The sequence below is a fragment of the Ambystoma mexicanum genome, chromosome 11 (assembly GCF_040938575.1).
Source record: "Ambystoma mexicanum isolate Mex_15411 chromosome 11, UKY_AmexF1_1, whole genome shotgun sequence".
Lineage (NCBI taxonomy): Eukaryota > Metazoa > Chordata > Amphibia > Caudata > Ambystomatidae > Ambystoma > Ambystoma mexicanum.
This window is the reverse complement of record NC_090934.1, coordinates 1,271,461,314-1,271,476,286: the sequence shown is the minus strand read 5'-3', so window position 1 is coordinate 1,271,476,286 and position 14,973 is coordinate 1,271,461,314. Positions and strand designations below refer to the sequence as shown.

The following is a 14,973-nucleotide window of genomic DNA, read 5'->3' as shown; positions in this document are numbered from 1 at the left end:
ATAGAATTTTGCAGAAATCGTGCAACCCCTTGACCACTTATTAAAGGTAAGGGTGACGCGGGAGTGATGTTACTCACAAGTAGAAGATGAGAAACAAAAAAAGAAAAGCCCGTCCTCATTTCCTTGTATTCATCATCTTCCACCAACTTTCACTGGCTCATCCCTACTTTCACCACTTACTTGATATATCACTCCCTCTTTCCTGTGGTCGCAACCTCTATAGCACTTTCACTCCTACTCCCTTGATTTACGAAGTTGTTCCTGCGCCCACAACCCTCATCCTTTTCTTACTTATTGTTATCATTGAGCCTGTCTACCTTTTCTGCTCTTAAACCTCAAGCTTGCTCTCACGCTGTGCTCCAATGAAGCTCTCAGCTCTAAGTTCCTTCAATTGAGCTATCGGGCCACCTTGTTCTCACAACCCTCTTGCAGCTCATATGACCTTCCATCCACACAGACAAAATCCACCTAGCCTACACCAACATTCATCCACTCCAGCCAACTCTCACTGCTCCCTTTTGCCATTCACCTCTCACTTAAGATGCCACTGTGCTTCCTCACTCTCGCTCACACCCTCACTACCACCCTCATGTGCTCCCAATTCTGTTTCACCCTTTACCTAACCCTCTAAAATGAAACTCCACCTTTGCCCTTCTTTAGCTTTCCGTTGCTTGTACCCGTGCTCACTGCTGTCCTGCCAATCAGCTTCACGGCACACCAGTCATGACTGTCATTGACCAATAATTGCAAAACAGTACATGATCAAGCTTTATCGGCAATAAATGCAAGTAACAAAGTATCTCACACTTAGCTCCCCCAATCCATCCAAAGTTAAGGCCCCTAAACCATGTATGAAGTATTCCTTTCCTTACACTTACCCATGTCTATGGACTCATATCCTCTGGGGAAAAGAGGTCTGTCAATTCTGGCAAACAACCAGCTGCCCAGAAATACATTTATAATTAATCGCAGGACGCAGTTTCCAAAGCCGAGCATTGCAGAGTAAAACAAGAAGAAATAGCTGAAATTCTGAAAGGCTCTCCTAAAATCCAACAAGAAAGAGAATCACATCATTTATTACATGAAACAGAAAAGCAATAACACTGGAATTGGTAAGCAATACATAGTGCCACATTTTATGCCAAATGGGGACACAGGGCAAGCAAAGACAAGTTTCTGTTCCGAAATTAAGATATTTATGATATGTACAATGAATATGTTGGTTCAGGCAGGCCTAGTACAGGGGACAACACATACACAATAGGTGTGACAAGGAAACTAAAATTCAGCTTCTATTAAACAAGATTTAATCCTAAAGGCCTCTTGGGTGTTTAGACCTTTATACCCTAGATTAGTGAAACCCTCGATCTGCGAAAAGCGGACGGGTGAAAAGTAGATAGGAAAGAACTATAATTTTGCTTCTCAAATACAGTCTCTTACTGAACACTGAAGCAAAGAAAAGAGTCTCTTACAAAGTCTAATGGGGTGGACTCAGCCTGGACCCTACTTGGAATGTCAAATCAATGACCCTTGTCTTTGCGTGGCAGGTTTTCAGGGTTCCTGAATCCTCATCATTTGAGTACGAGGGTTAGGACCTCCACTGCAAACACGTTCCAGGGCTGAAAAAGGTTGAAGATCTCCTTCACAGGGTTGATCTCCTCTGCACTGGTTCAATCTCCCTGGTCTCTAGAGTCAGAATCAGGGTGTCCCCTGTCTGCTGACCACTAACACACTGTCCAGGTTCCTGGGATACCACCTATCTGATTACTCCTGGTGTAAGCTCCCTGACTGTCAGTGAGATTGCACAATCTTCTACCCACTCCTGCCAACTCTAGATTCTGCCCTGAACTGATCTGGTCTTCCAGAACCTCCCTTATCTTTCTCTGTCATTGTTCTCCTCCTGCCTCCTCTGTTGTAGTAGAGATCTCTCTCTCTCCTGCAGCCTTTCTCTCACCTTCACCACAGAAAGCAAAGGCAATACTCTCTTCAAGTCTCTCCCACCAATCTTCTCATCCAGATGGCACTCAATGTTACTCCACCCTCCTCACAACCATCTCTCTCTTTCTCAGATGATCAACCTCCTCTTCTTCCAAACTATTCTTTTCCAGGTGATAACTCCCCATCCTTTAAGTAAGCCTCACCTTCCAACATACTTGATTCATTTCCTTGAACCTCCAACTCTCCTTCCCTGATGACACTTCTTTCCTCCAACCTCCTCAAGACCCCCCTCCAACCTCCAACTCTCTCAGCTGCTGTCCTGTACTCCTCTCTCTTGCCACTCTCTTGCCAATTCCTTTCTCCAACTCCTAGACTAACTCCCCACCATTCCAGATTGACCTTAAAGCTCTTTATAGTATGGTCTTCCCTCCCCAAAAGTGGGGCTTAAGGATATTTGGGAAACATGTTCTGAGGGGTGGGCTGATCTGTAATTTGCCTTGTGCTTTGGTCATGTGATTTGTAAGGGAACTGGCCTGAGTTTACGTACAGGCTTGCCACAATCTTGGATACTGCAATGGCCATTGACGTGCACAGGGTTTCTTTCCCTCTTGAATCTCTACTGCATTGCTTGCTTTAATGTTGGTCTCTGTTCCTGAGCAACCAAAAATGACATAAAATTCAACAGCATGTAACAAAAATGTTTTTCCTGTGGCACACATTATGGGTGTGTTTTGTTGCCTCTGCCTTGGAGCAGGCCCTTGATCGAGAGCACAAAAGGTTTTAGTCCCACTCAACCAGTCTTTTAAAGCCTAGTACATTCTACAGCAAAAGTGCTACTGGCGATGTTTGTAACTTAAGCCTAGCACCGACTAGTGTGGCTTCCTTCACCACAACTACATGTCACATTTCTTTTGTTGTAAAAGGGTGCTCCTTCCCATTTATCCTTTGTATCAAACAAGAAGAAATGACATAACATAAAGGTAGATCTTCTAGGAAAGGTGAATTAGAAAATGGAAGAACTAAGCTCAAGCTCATAATATGTCTGGCTCTTTTTAAAAATGTTTATTTAGTTACAATTTTTAGTTCAACATACTTTATCCCACATCCCCCCATTACCCACCCCCCTAGCACAACCAACTGCAAAATGTACCATGGTACACCCAAGAAGTAAATGGCTGTCATTAACATTAGAACAGACATATCAAAGATTGAATCAGTGGAAGTGCAAACAACTACATATTTCTGTCTCTTTAATTCCTTTTCGAGTATATGTTGTTGGTTGACCCGTGCTTTAAAGCAGTGGGTATCAGGTAAGTGAGTATTTCCTCTACTTCTGGATACAATTGAGGCATTGTAACTGTCAACAGAGCAACATGGACACCTTCTGCAATCACCAAAGTTGTGTCTTACTCTGCACTTTGTAGAATAATACATTTGTGGATCACCCGTATCGGGGAGCAACTCCTAGAGGCACCAAGTCATTTATTCAATTGATCTAATGAGTTGCACTTATTGAGCACCTTTCATCTAGAGTTCCATGCACTCTCCTGTGCTTTCATTAGTAAGATTGCCAGGTTTTACAAGTAATGTGATGGCCCAGAAAAAAAGAACAATCCAGAAAAACATTATTATTATTTTTTCTTTTCTGCATTCAATTGGTAATACTCGCCCACCCTTCTGCACCCGCAGTACTTCTGGGAAGTGCTACATAATATCCAATGATGCACAAAGTGCAAAGTTGTTGCAGAGTTGTAATGGTCTGCACTACGGTAGTTTGGTGCTGAGCTGGTCAGACTTGCCTTTTTGAGAGGGAGTTGATCAGGTGATTGCTAGGCGGTACTCTTGCAGAGTAAACACTAAAATGTAATTCTGGGGAGGGATTATCAAAGGGGTGGGTTGCCCTTCTATTGTGCATGATATTGATACATAAGATCAGGCGCTCATAAATATGCCAGAGAGCAAATTACTTTACAAATTGAAGAGATCAAGACTGCTGGATAACTGGTATTGTACAAAAAGTCGGTATCTAAACGGTTGCATGAACAAAAAGTTCTAAAAATGCTACCACCAAAGGTTCGAACACCAAAAGTTCCAACCTCTGGTGGTAGCATTGCAGGTAATAAATAAAGAAAGAAATGGGGGCTGCACGGGTGTCCCCCGCAACACCCCGCTCACTATACTGTGTGGTATAGTGGGCTGGGTGTTGCGGGGGACACCCCTGCAGCACACCCGCAAAAAAAAGAGATAATAATAAAAAATGGGGGCTGCGGGGGTGTCCCCCGCAACAGCCTGCTCACTATACTTTATAGTATAGTGAGCAGGGGTTGCGGGGGAAACCCCTGCAGCCCCCGTAAAATATTTATTTTTTAAAAAGACCCTGCGGTGCCGGTTCCTGATCACGGAAGTGAGAGGGAACTGACACTGCAGGGACTCAGCGTGAAGAAAAAGGTAAGTGGGGTTTGTTCATGTTGGGGGTGTGGGTGGGGGTGTGTCATGGGTGTGTTGTGGGTGTGGGTGGGGGTATGTACGTGTGTTCGCATGAGAAAGGTGCAACCTTTTGGTGGTTTGCACCTTTCTCATGCGAACTATCCGGCCGCGGCAAAATCACCCCGCGGTCGGATCACGTAGATCCGGATAACTGGCCCACAGTGTTCATATACGCATCCAATGATACAAACTCTATGCAATGCAATGAGCAAATTGTAGATAGCATGCTTACTCATAAGGGGACAAATCATCTCTTATTATGCACTGATATCAGCTTCCATAGCTACAAAGTTCCAGAGGACTGAAGTAAATGGAACGAGCGTCCAAGGAAAACATTGACAACAATACCCTGTTAGATATATCAAAACAGTCTACAAAGAGACATCAATAGGGTGGAAACTGAACAAGGTGAATTGACGAGCAGCAGAAACATGAATGACCATGTGGGCCGCACGGGGTAGTAAGTGATGTTTAACAATGAGAGTTTAAGCAAAAGCTTAATGAACTCACCTGTGCTATCAATTCTGATGCAAAAACAAAGCTACATCAGCACAATTACTTCCACCCCCAATAGTTCAGTGAGAACTCCACTGCAGGTGGTGCATTTTACATTAAACGCTTTAGTCAAATTTTGTCAAAACAAACATTTTGAATTAGGACTACATAAGCAAATATTGATGGGGCTAAAAGAAACAATGACCAAAATGATCAAAGAAGAAGCCATTCTTTTAAGAACTGACAAATTCCTGGAAGGGAATACAATCGTGGAAAGCAATGATAAAAACGGGAACATCTTAGGGACAGAGGTCACCCAAGAAGTGGAAGGACAGAGATATTAGAGAACAGATCCCTGACTGAGAATCTCAAATGGTCGATTTCTGTTGAAAACAGAAAAAGTAGTAGGACATCAGATGTGGAAACTGAAGAAATCCTTTGCATGCATGATCGTGTGACGTCGGGTATTATTTACACTGAGTATAAATTATTGAGGAATGGTGAGATACTGGTAGTAGACCAGACATTTTAGGAGATTTTCAGTGCTGAGGTGGAAAGGAGCAGTAACGGGTACAAGTATAAGGATGTCAAAGTAAAAAAATGAACCACAAGTTAATAAGTTCAAAGGCAATAATACTGAGGAAACACAATTTGTTTCCTGCTCATTTTTACAAGAGACACTGATTCTCTGATTCGCCACTAAATGGAACACATTTCCTGCAACTCTTTTCCATGATACCTCTGCTTCGAATTCTTACAACCGTTCATATTGATAGCATCAAATGTAAGGACGAAACAAGAAATAATATCACTAGAGTGTACTGTAAGACCAACAATATTGTTAAAATGATATTTCAGTATCAGGCCAGCTTCTTGAGGATGCGTGCAGAAGAAATTGTATTTGATAAGGCGGATGACATGGCAAATGTTTATGCCCCATTTAAAATAACAAGTAAATCTGGAAAGCACCTGGTAGCATGGGCAAAGGCAAACAATTGGGAAGAAAATCAATCAGAAAAAGACCAGTCATGGTAGCGGTTACTCAGTACTTGGAGCAGAACTCAGGAACAGGCCCTGATTCAATAAAATGTATGTCAAGGACCATGAGGGGCCTTAGGCATAATGTCAATAACAAAAATAGACAGAGGGATATTTGTATTAATGATATCATTTGAATACAGGAAAGTTGGCTGACCACTTTATTGAGTGACTGTTCTACATGGTAATGAATGTGGCCAAAAAGGGCATGACTGGTCTACTGATGGATAGTTTGCTTATGGACAGTGGTCTAAACATCATATTAGTATGAGCCCTGTCATGCAATGGAATAATTGGCAACATAACTCAAGCAACAAATAGACAAATAAAGAAAGCAAACAAATAGTTGAATTACAGCTTATAAATGTGACCCTGCAGGAAGGAACGCTGCAGATAATGTCAATTATATCAGACGTTTTTAACAAAAAGATTCTTGACACACCAGCACGAATTAGTAATTGTATGGGGTGATCTAAATGCTCACTCCTCAGGAAATGATGATGTGAAGGTCAACCAATGGCATACTCTAGACAGTCCTATGGAAAAATTGAAGCAAGCCAGGGAAACAAACAGAGAAAGTGATGGCAGGACCTTTTGATAGAGTCAGATCTTGTTATGTGATCAACCGGGAAACTACACATGAAGAATAGGTATCAATTTAGCCATCATTGATTACGTCTTTATTAAAAAAAGGATTATCATGTGGTCCTGACCCCTGAGACTGAACAGAATGAAAGAAGCAATCTTTCTACTTTGAGATTATCTCTTGCTTTCTGCTCTGTATGAAAAGCGCAAGCACAGGTTGCTGAGACTATAGTTAGTGCTAAATAGAGACATATAAAATAGACAATATAACTGCACTAAAAAAACCTATGAAAAATTAGGTGATATTAAAGGTCCCACAATTTCCAAATTCACTCTGAACTCCCTTGTGAAGTGGAAAAGACAATTGACATAGGCATTTATTTTTGATGATAAGATTGCTATAAAAACTATAAGAAACTTAAGTGACAAGAGTAATAAAGCTTGAGCTAGTCTTGTTAAACCTGCCAAATGCTATTTCAAAAATTGGCTAAAATGCATAAATATTCTAAATACAATACTCAATGGCTAATGATATCAAGAGTTCTAAATGTCAATGCACTAAAAAATACTGGCAATTCTTCAATAGATAAAAAAATAAAAGCAAGAGCAAGCTACAGGTTAATCCTATGGACAAGAAAGAATGGCAAAGATATATGTCCAGAGAGTCTTGGTGCCATTACAATTAATGCTAAGGAAAATTATGAATCAGGTTCTAGAAATAACAATGTTGGAAGAGGAAATGTATAGCATAATTGGGAAGTTAAAATGTTCTAGGGCTCTAGGACCCGATGGATTGCCAAATGTAGTCTTAAAGAGTAACCCCATGTTTTGGTCCCACTTTGAAAAGACATGCATGACATTGTAGTAAAACCAAATACTCTTCCTGACTCTTGGAGGGAATCATTGATAGTCATCATATATATAAAAGGGGACCAATTAAATCCTCTAAACTTTCTCTCCCCCTCCTCCTTCTCTGGCTGACTCACATCCTGACACAGTCCTTCCCATGCTCCACTCTTCTATCTCTGATAGTCTTGATGTTCTTGCCCCTGTCATGAGGACCGACTTGAAGCCCAAAGCCAAGTGCAACTCCTGGTATGACTCTGACCTCGTCACCTTTAAACGCAATTGCAGGGTGGGTTAGAGGTAATGGCTGGCTTCTTACGCATCCTCTGACAAACTGGCCTGCCGCCTGCTCCACAGGCAATACCGGCTCTCTGTCCACACTAAGAAGAGAGCCCACATCCAAGCCTGCGTCTCTGAAGCATCTAACAACTCAGTCGAACTCTTTAAAATCTGCAAGTAGCAGGCCAATGCTGATGCAGGTTCTACCTCTCCTGTCCCCTCCCAGGCCCTCTGCACAGCCCTGGCTTATCATTGCATCTCTAAAACCCAGGATATCCTGTCCACCCTCTCGTCCTCTCCTCCTCCTCCCTCTACTTTCTCCTCTACCTCTGGCCCCCCTGTGGCCAGCTCTCGTCCCTCTTTCTCTTCCTTTCCTCTGTTCTCACCTGATGAGGTTTCTAGACACGTCCGATCTATGAAAGTCTTGTCAAAACAGGTTCTTCCATCTTCTTCCAAAACCATCAAGAACCACATTGACACCCTCGCTCCTGCCCTGGCAGACTTCTGCAACCACTCCTTTGCCACTGGAGCCTTCCCTTCCCCCTGAAGCACTCTCTTGTGCACCCTCTTCTCAAGAAAAGCTCAGCCGACCCCTCCTGCCTGGCTAACTATCACCCAAACTTCATCACTCCTTTCCTGGGCAAACTCCTGGAAAAGCTGGCCATCTACCAGCTTAATCTTCAGACTGAATCTGTTGGTTGTCTCCATGACCATCAGTCTGGCTTCAGAGCAGCCAGAAGCATGGAAACCGCTCTCCTGAACATCTGTAATGACCTCCTCTCTAACCTTGATTCTAATCTCCCCTCTGTCCTCATCTTACTCGATCTCGCTTCTGCCTTTGACACAGTCGACCATGCCATCCTGCTCAATCATCTCTGTGATAACCAGAGTATCACCGATCTGGCCCTGGCCTGGCTGACGTCTTTCCTCTCTGATCGACCCTCCAAGGTTCAACTTGAGTCCTTTCTTTTCTCTAACTCACTCTCTACCTGTGGTGTTCCCAGGGGTCTAACCTCACTCCTGGCTGTTCAACCAATAGCTGGCACCTCTCGCCCACCGCATTGCTGCTCTCTGCTCCAGCTTTAAGTGCTATGCAACCTCTTCTCTTTCTCTCATCTCTGAATGTCTGTCTGCTATCCAGGAGTGGTGTGCCGCCAACAATCTCTGCCTTAATGCCAGTAAGACAGAGATTCTCCTCATAGGCATGCCTGCATCCTCCTTTCCTGTCACTCACTGGCCAGCCTCCCTTGGCCCTCTTCCTGCTCCCACCTGTGAGGCTAAGAACCTCAGGGTCATCTTCGACTCCACACTTTTCTCCTCACATCTCTGACATCTCTAAGAAGTCAAACTGCCAACTGCACCTCCTCAAAGGTATTCTTCCTTTCCTCTCCTTCCCCCAGAAGCTCACTGTCACTAGAGCTCTGGTTATCTCTGTGCTGGACTACTGCAACATCCTCTTTCTAAATCTGCCTGATCCTACTCTCCACCCTCTGCAACTCATCCAGAACAGGACTGAGAGACTTGTCCTTGGCCTCAAGCCTGGGGGTCGTATCTCTCCACAACTGAAATCTCTGCATTGGCTCCCAGTGGCTGCAAGGATTAAGTTCAAGACCCTCTGCATTGTCCACACGGCCTTCTGAGGCCTGGGGCCTCAATACCTCCCACTCTCTCTTTGTAAATACGTTCCTACTCGAGCTCTTCGCTCTTCCACCTGCAACTCCTTCAGGGTCAGTTGCTTCTCCAAGCAATGAGTTGGTGGTAGATCTCTTTCTTCGGCTGGGGCCTCCCTCTGGAACAGCCTCCCTGCCACTCTGAAACTTGAGGAGAACCTTCTCCGGTTGCAGAAGCACCTTAAGACCTTCCTCTTTGCTTCTGCCTACTCTCTTGCGCTCCCCTGCTGATTTCCTGTCTGATACTGCACTTGTCACCTGGCTACCCTCTGGTTTCGGGCCCAGGTCCCTGACCTCCCAGTTGCACACCCGCACTGCCTCCCGGCAACCCTTGCACTTGGGCTGTATCTGTAACCCTACAATTCCCTTAACTGCACTTTTGGACACTTGCTGTCTGCACTTACCCTTGCACCTGCCGCCTGCTGGTTGCACTTCTTGTTATTGTTTTGATCCCATGTACAGCACTGCCCACTCCCATTTCCCCTGGCACTTTTCCCCTCCCCCTCCCCTGCACTTGCACGATCTCAATGTCACTTGGCCTAGTAAGATAGTTGTCTCTGTCCTCCCTCTGTTCCCCCTTCCTCGCCTTGTCGCGTCTTGAAACACTTGTGTATAGGCCGTTTCAAATGCCATATCATATCATATCATGTGTTACTTTCTATGCTAGACAAATGTGTGCTGCCATTTTGTTATAGGAACTAAGTAGATGGGTTAAAAGTAAATCTACTAAGTCCTTTTCAAACTGGTTTTCGAAAATTCTCAGCTACCACTCATAACATACTTGCATCGAATATATTTATCAAAATATCACAGTATAATAACAATCCATCTTTATATATGGCTTTTATCGATTTTGTAGCTGTTTTCTATGGAGTAGATCAGCAATTACTATGGAGTCAATTGGACAATTGGGGAAACCCCTCGGTCTATTGAATATGATTAAACAAAGGTATTGTCACATAGTTAGGTAATGTGCCCTTGGTCTTGTTACAGGTGGACTAATGATCCAAATAAATTAGTTAGGATAATATCCCCTATTTATTTAGTTATGAATTGCATATAATATTTACATGACCAGTGAGTAAACTATACCCATTACAAGATACCCTTATACCATGTGTGATTATTCAAAAGTGCCAACATCAACCTATTGGGGCACATGCATATGTTTCACCCAACTGCAGGCTGTGGTGTACTCACTGTTCATGTAAATCGTATATGAAATTCATTACAATTATTTTTTCAAGTGAGACTGTCTAGCGAATAACAGTCTGTGTTAGGTATCTGCAGCTGTAGTTGATTAAATAATTGGAACAAGTAGTTTCAACAATCTAACAGTTTTATCTATGAGTTAATATTAAGCATTGCTTAATATTCATCCTTCCAGTCACAAATATTTAGTCAAATGTATACCTACACTTTTCTAAAAGTCAGGTTAGACACTATGGGTACATTTACATCTGGAATTCCATCTATAATTCCTACCATGCATGGCTTATAACAAGGATGCATTTTAGCACCCTTTTTATTCAATGTATATCTTGCAGAGTAAAGTGAATAATGTCCCTCCTTAAATAGGACCTGTTCATGTTGCTGTTACCGGATCACACTTCAATAAACCAAAGTATATCTTTAACACTAATACAAGTTTACTCCAAGTAAAACTATGTGACGGTAAACACAGATAAAACTAAACTGATGAGCTTCGGGCGAAAGAGGAAAATTTGTGTTACTGGAAGATCACGTAGATAGGAGGATACACTAGGAAGGGATTGCTTTTAACTTATACATCTAGTGTGATCCCGACCATACTGTTTGGACTTGAAGTGACCTTTGGTTTTAATTTTTAAATGTTTAAAAACCCTGGAAGACAAAGTATGACACTATGTCCTTGAATTGCCACAGAGAGTTCCACTACAATGCATTAGATTGGAATTGGGACTCGTGTCCCTGGAAACTTGCATTGTGATTAAGACTGGCATTATATATCTTAAACTGCTTAAGTTCCCTAAAATGCCCACTACTATATTTTTCGTAGATGGCGATGAAAAAAAATGGCAAATTAATTTGTTATATCATACAAAAAAGTGCCTCGAGAAAATAGAACACTAGGTTTCCATGAATTGAACAAACAATTACAGAAGATTGATGGAACAATCATGCATATAACTGTGTAGTACTTACTTCATAAGAAATAATACACTGTTGGATATATGACTTTGAAACCTTACATCCTGCAATTCCCTTTGATGAAGCATTGGAGAATATTAATGCTAACTAGGATTAACCCGTTACCCTCTTTAGCAGTGCTTGGACATGCACAGGAACAACATGGAAACTGTGTGCCACTTATTATCACACTTAGTAACACAGTTTATCAAATTGGAGAAGATTCACACTGTGTTTTTAGGGAAATGTGTCCATCACAGGACCATATTGGTGCTGTTTGTCTGATAAATATTTTTTCTTGTATTGGCCCTGACTGGTCTTTGGATGTGTAGCGAAGACAAGTTATTAGCAGCTCGTAGACTGACTAATTTAAGTAATTTGTGAGGTGAACTATTTTAGTAGGACTGATGGTACCTTGAAGGCAGGGGCTAATATATTTTACGTAATTCTTGTAACATGTGTAAGATTAGTGTGAACATGTATTATAGATTTGATTACTCTAACACACTATGATACATTTAAAAAATATATGATTTTTGATGAGCTCTGAAAATAGAATGGGTTATGGATCCATTAAAGGCTATCATGAAATTATGAGAAAACAATAAAACACGTCGGTTTGAAAAACTCTTTCATGGCTGGAGTTACACCCACCCTTCTAATTGGCATGCAATTTGGCAGGATTGAGTTGGGGACAGCTAGGAAACTGTTGAACAAACAACACCACACACAAGGAATTAGTCACAGTTTAAAGGTGAAACATATGCCATGGTTAGATTACTGTGTCACCAGTGTTTACTCAAGGTAATGAAAGAACTCTCAGGTGGTGAGGATGACAGCAGTGGGGTTCTGTGCCATATTGTTGAATTTAACATTTTGAAGAACTGAACAAAATGGGCATAATCACAAATCCTTTTTTGTCAAGTTGTTTTTTTTTTTTCTTCTTTTTTCAAATTTAGCAGCAATTAATGGCTGATAAAGCAAATGTCCATACAGATACATATATAGATAATGGTTATACCTGGTTTGGCTTACCTGTTGTTTATTGCTAGTGGTTTTGTCTGGTCAGTTGGGTAAAGTTTATCTTGCAGAAAGAAGAACTGAGATGCCAGTACTTGCACAATTATTACAGTAGCCATTAGCACCGCTCCAAGCCTAAATGCAGAGGACAGCATTAGATGGAATGTCCCTAAATCCAGAGCCAAAAAACTATCTGAATTCAAATGGAGTTGCACGCTGTATGTGTTCTTAGTAGCACCTATTCTATTCCTAGGGTACTAGCCCATTGGTTCTACCAGTTCGGTCTTTGAGAGCCCAACCCACTCACTATTCCCAAAAAATACATTTGATCCAGTGAATGCAAATGGAAGTTATTTCCAAAGTCTGTATTTATCCTGGAAACGTAGAGTCTAAGGGGGCCCTGGAGGAGCTTGAGGACCTGAAACACATTTATATATATAAAAAAGCAATATAGTGTAAATAATTTGCCCATATCTAAAATATCTCTTGGGGTCAATTTCCACTAGAATGTCCTCTTGGATTTTGTGTAATGATTTGCCATTTTATTTATTTTCTCGTACTAAGTATCAAAATTGTATGCGTGTTAATGCTGTTCATGATTGTCAAGTGATATCTGTTAACTGATCTTGCATGAAGCTTCCTCTTTTCCCTAATTCTCCCTCTCTGGAGCTCCTGCCCCCCCCTACTCTCCCTACATATCCTAGCTCCTCTGCTACCTCTGCAGATTGAATTGTAATCCCATGGGCAAGTCCCCTATGTACAGAACTTGGTTGCTTCCCAGCTAGGTTTCTGCTTTATAAATCTCATACATAAATACATACATACATGCAAAGGACACGCCTAGGAAGAAGCATATTCTCATGTTTGCCTAAAACCAATGCACTCAGTGGAAAGATTCTCTTTGGACATGGTACTCGCGCTGTGCTGTGTTCAGGCAGCAGAGGTACTTACAGAGCATAGCCAATGCCTTCCAGGAGTTGCATCCCGTTTCCATCTTGAATGGGAACCACAAAGACGAATGCAATGATCACACTAACTAAAAAGCACAAAATGCGAAGAACCAGGTATCCTGCAGAGACGAAATAATGAATCATTCAAAACTGTAGGGCCGACATCCCAATAGTGCATTCATTTGACTGACATATGAAACCCAAGGTTGATCATCGTGCCCTCAAGAATACTTGCTGAGTATCCAAAAAGACCATAGCTTATAATGTTCTATATCCAAAACAAAATATAATAGGAAACTAGTTACCCCTCCCTTTATCAATCACACTGCTTGTGCTTGGTACACTTTATGCTTCAATTGCTTTCAGCATTTAGTCAACAGAGGATTTTCTTATTCAAAATATACTTTTATTCATTTTTTGTTAAATTTCTTTTTGCTATTTATAGTAACATACATGGTTCAAAACCATTGTACAAAGCAAACATATTTAATAAAATGTTCTTTTAGACAAACAATGACACTCTGAAAAGATTTTTGTCTCTAAGGATTAGTACGATGTGACTGAATCAATTGTAAGACACCACATCTACAGTGCACGTTTGAGCTGTTCTATGTTGGTCAAAACAAAGGAATCAAATCCCAAATCTATTTTATACTCCCACTTTTGAACAATGGAAAACATTTTTTTGAATTTTTCAAGTTCTCTATTAAAGTGTTTACTGTAGACATGAGGTTATTTTGGTACTTGGCCAGACACATTCATATGTTCTTTATGGAAAAAACCAAGGCTTGATCGGTTGCTTCAGGTTACTGGTCTTTCCATCAAATTATTTCCATCGACGGTAAGTACCATTGAATTTTTTCCAATGAAAATAAATGTGCATTGAATGCAGTTTTTTTAGGGGGGTTCCTCCCTTTCCAACCCTTAAAAACACACCCCAAACTAAATTAAGCCTTAACCCCACAAAATTATGCAAAAAATATGCATTCGATGCACATTCTTTTGTTGGAAAAAATTGATGGAAAAACCATTGATGGAAGTGTTTAGTGGATAGTCTGCATACCGTTGCTTCATAATATCTAGCCTTTATTTTGTCGACGCAATTCAGCCATTGATGCATAAAGTGTAACAAGCACAAGCTGTGTGATTGATAAAAGGAGCGGTAGCCAGTTTCCTATTTTATTTTGTGCTTATTATACCTTCCTGCCTTTGAATTGGTTCCACGTAAACAAAACATTGGGAAGTACCCACATTGTATACATCCAACAAGAAATATGCCAGACCAGAGGAGTAGCCAGAATTCTCTAACAAATAGGGCCAACAAATGTAGGCAGCGACACTGACATCTGTAAATGTCCACACAGTGCTGCTGAGTGTTGGGCATTTACAGATTTTTGGTGGGCCTTGCCCACTCAGGCCCTACCCTGTCTACGCCTCTGTGAAAGACCGCCTTTAGTTACAAGTGGTCAAAGACTGATAACCCAACTCAAAATTGG

At 41.6% G+C, this 14,973-nt stretch overlaps 1 protein-coding gene across 8 annotated transcripts in view; it reads right to left on the bottom strand.

Moving 5' to 3' along the window:
- The window catches only part of LOC138504316 (stimulated by retinoic acid gene 6 protein-like), a 432,147-nt gene that overhangs the window by 11,162 nt on the left and 406,012 nt on the right, over positions 1–14,973 (bottom strand). For 7 of the 8 annotated variants that reach the window (XM_069624734.1, XM_069624732.1, XM_069624731.1 and 4 more), the window contains 3 exons: positions 13,479–13,596; positions 12,543–12,662; positions 879–1,042 (listed from right to left, as the gene is read on the bottom strand). In XM_069624734.1, coding sequence (XP_069480835.1) covers positions 879–1,042; positions 12,543–12,662; positions 13,479–13,596 — 402 coding nt within the window. The remainder of the gene's footprint in view (positions 1–878; positions 1,043–12,542; positions 12,663–13,478; positions 13,597–14,973) is intronic. The other variant, XM_069624735.1, reaches the window with a different exon arrangement.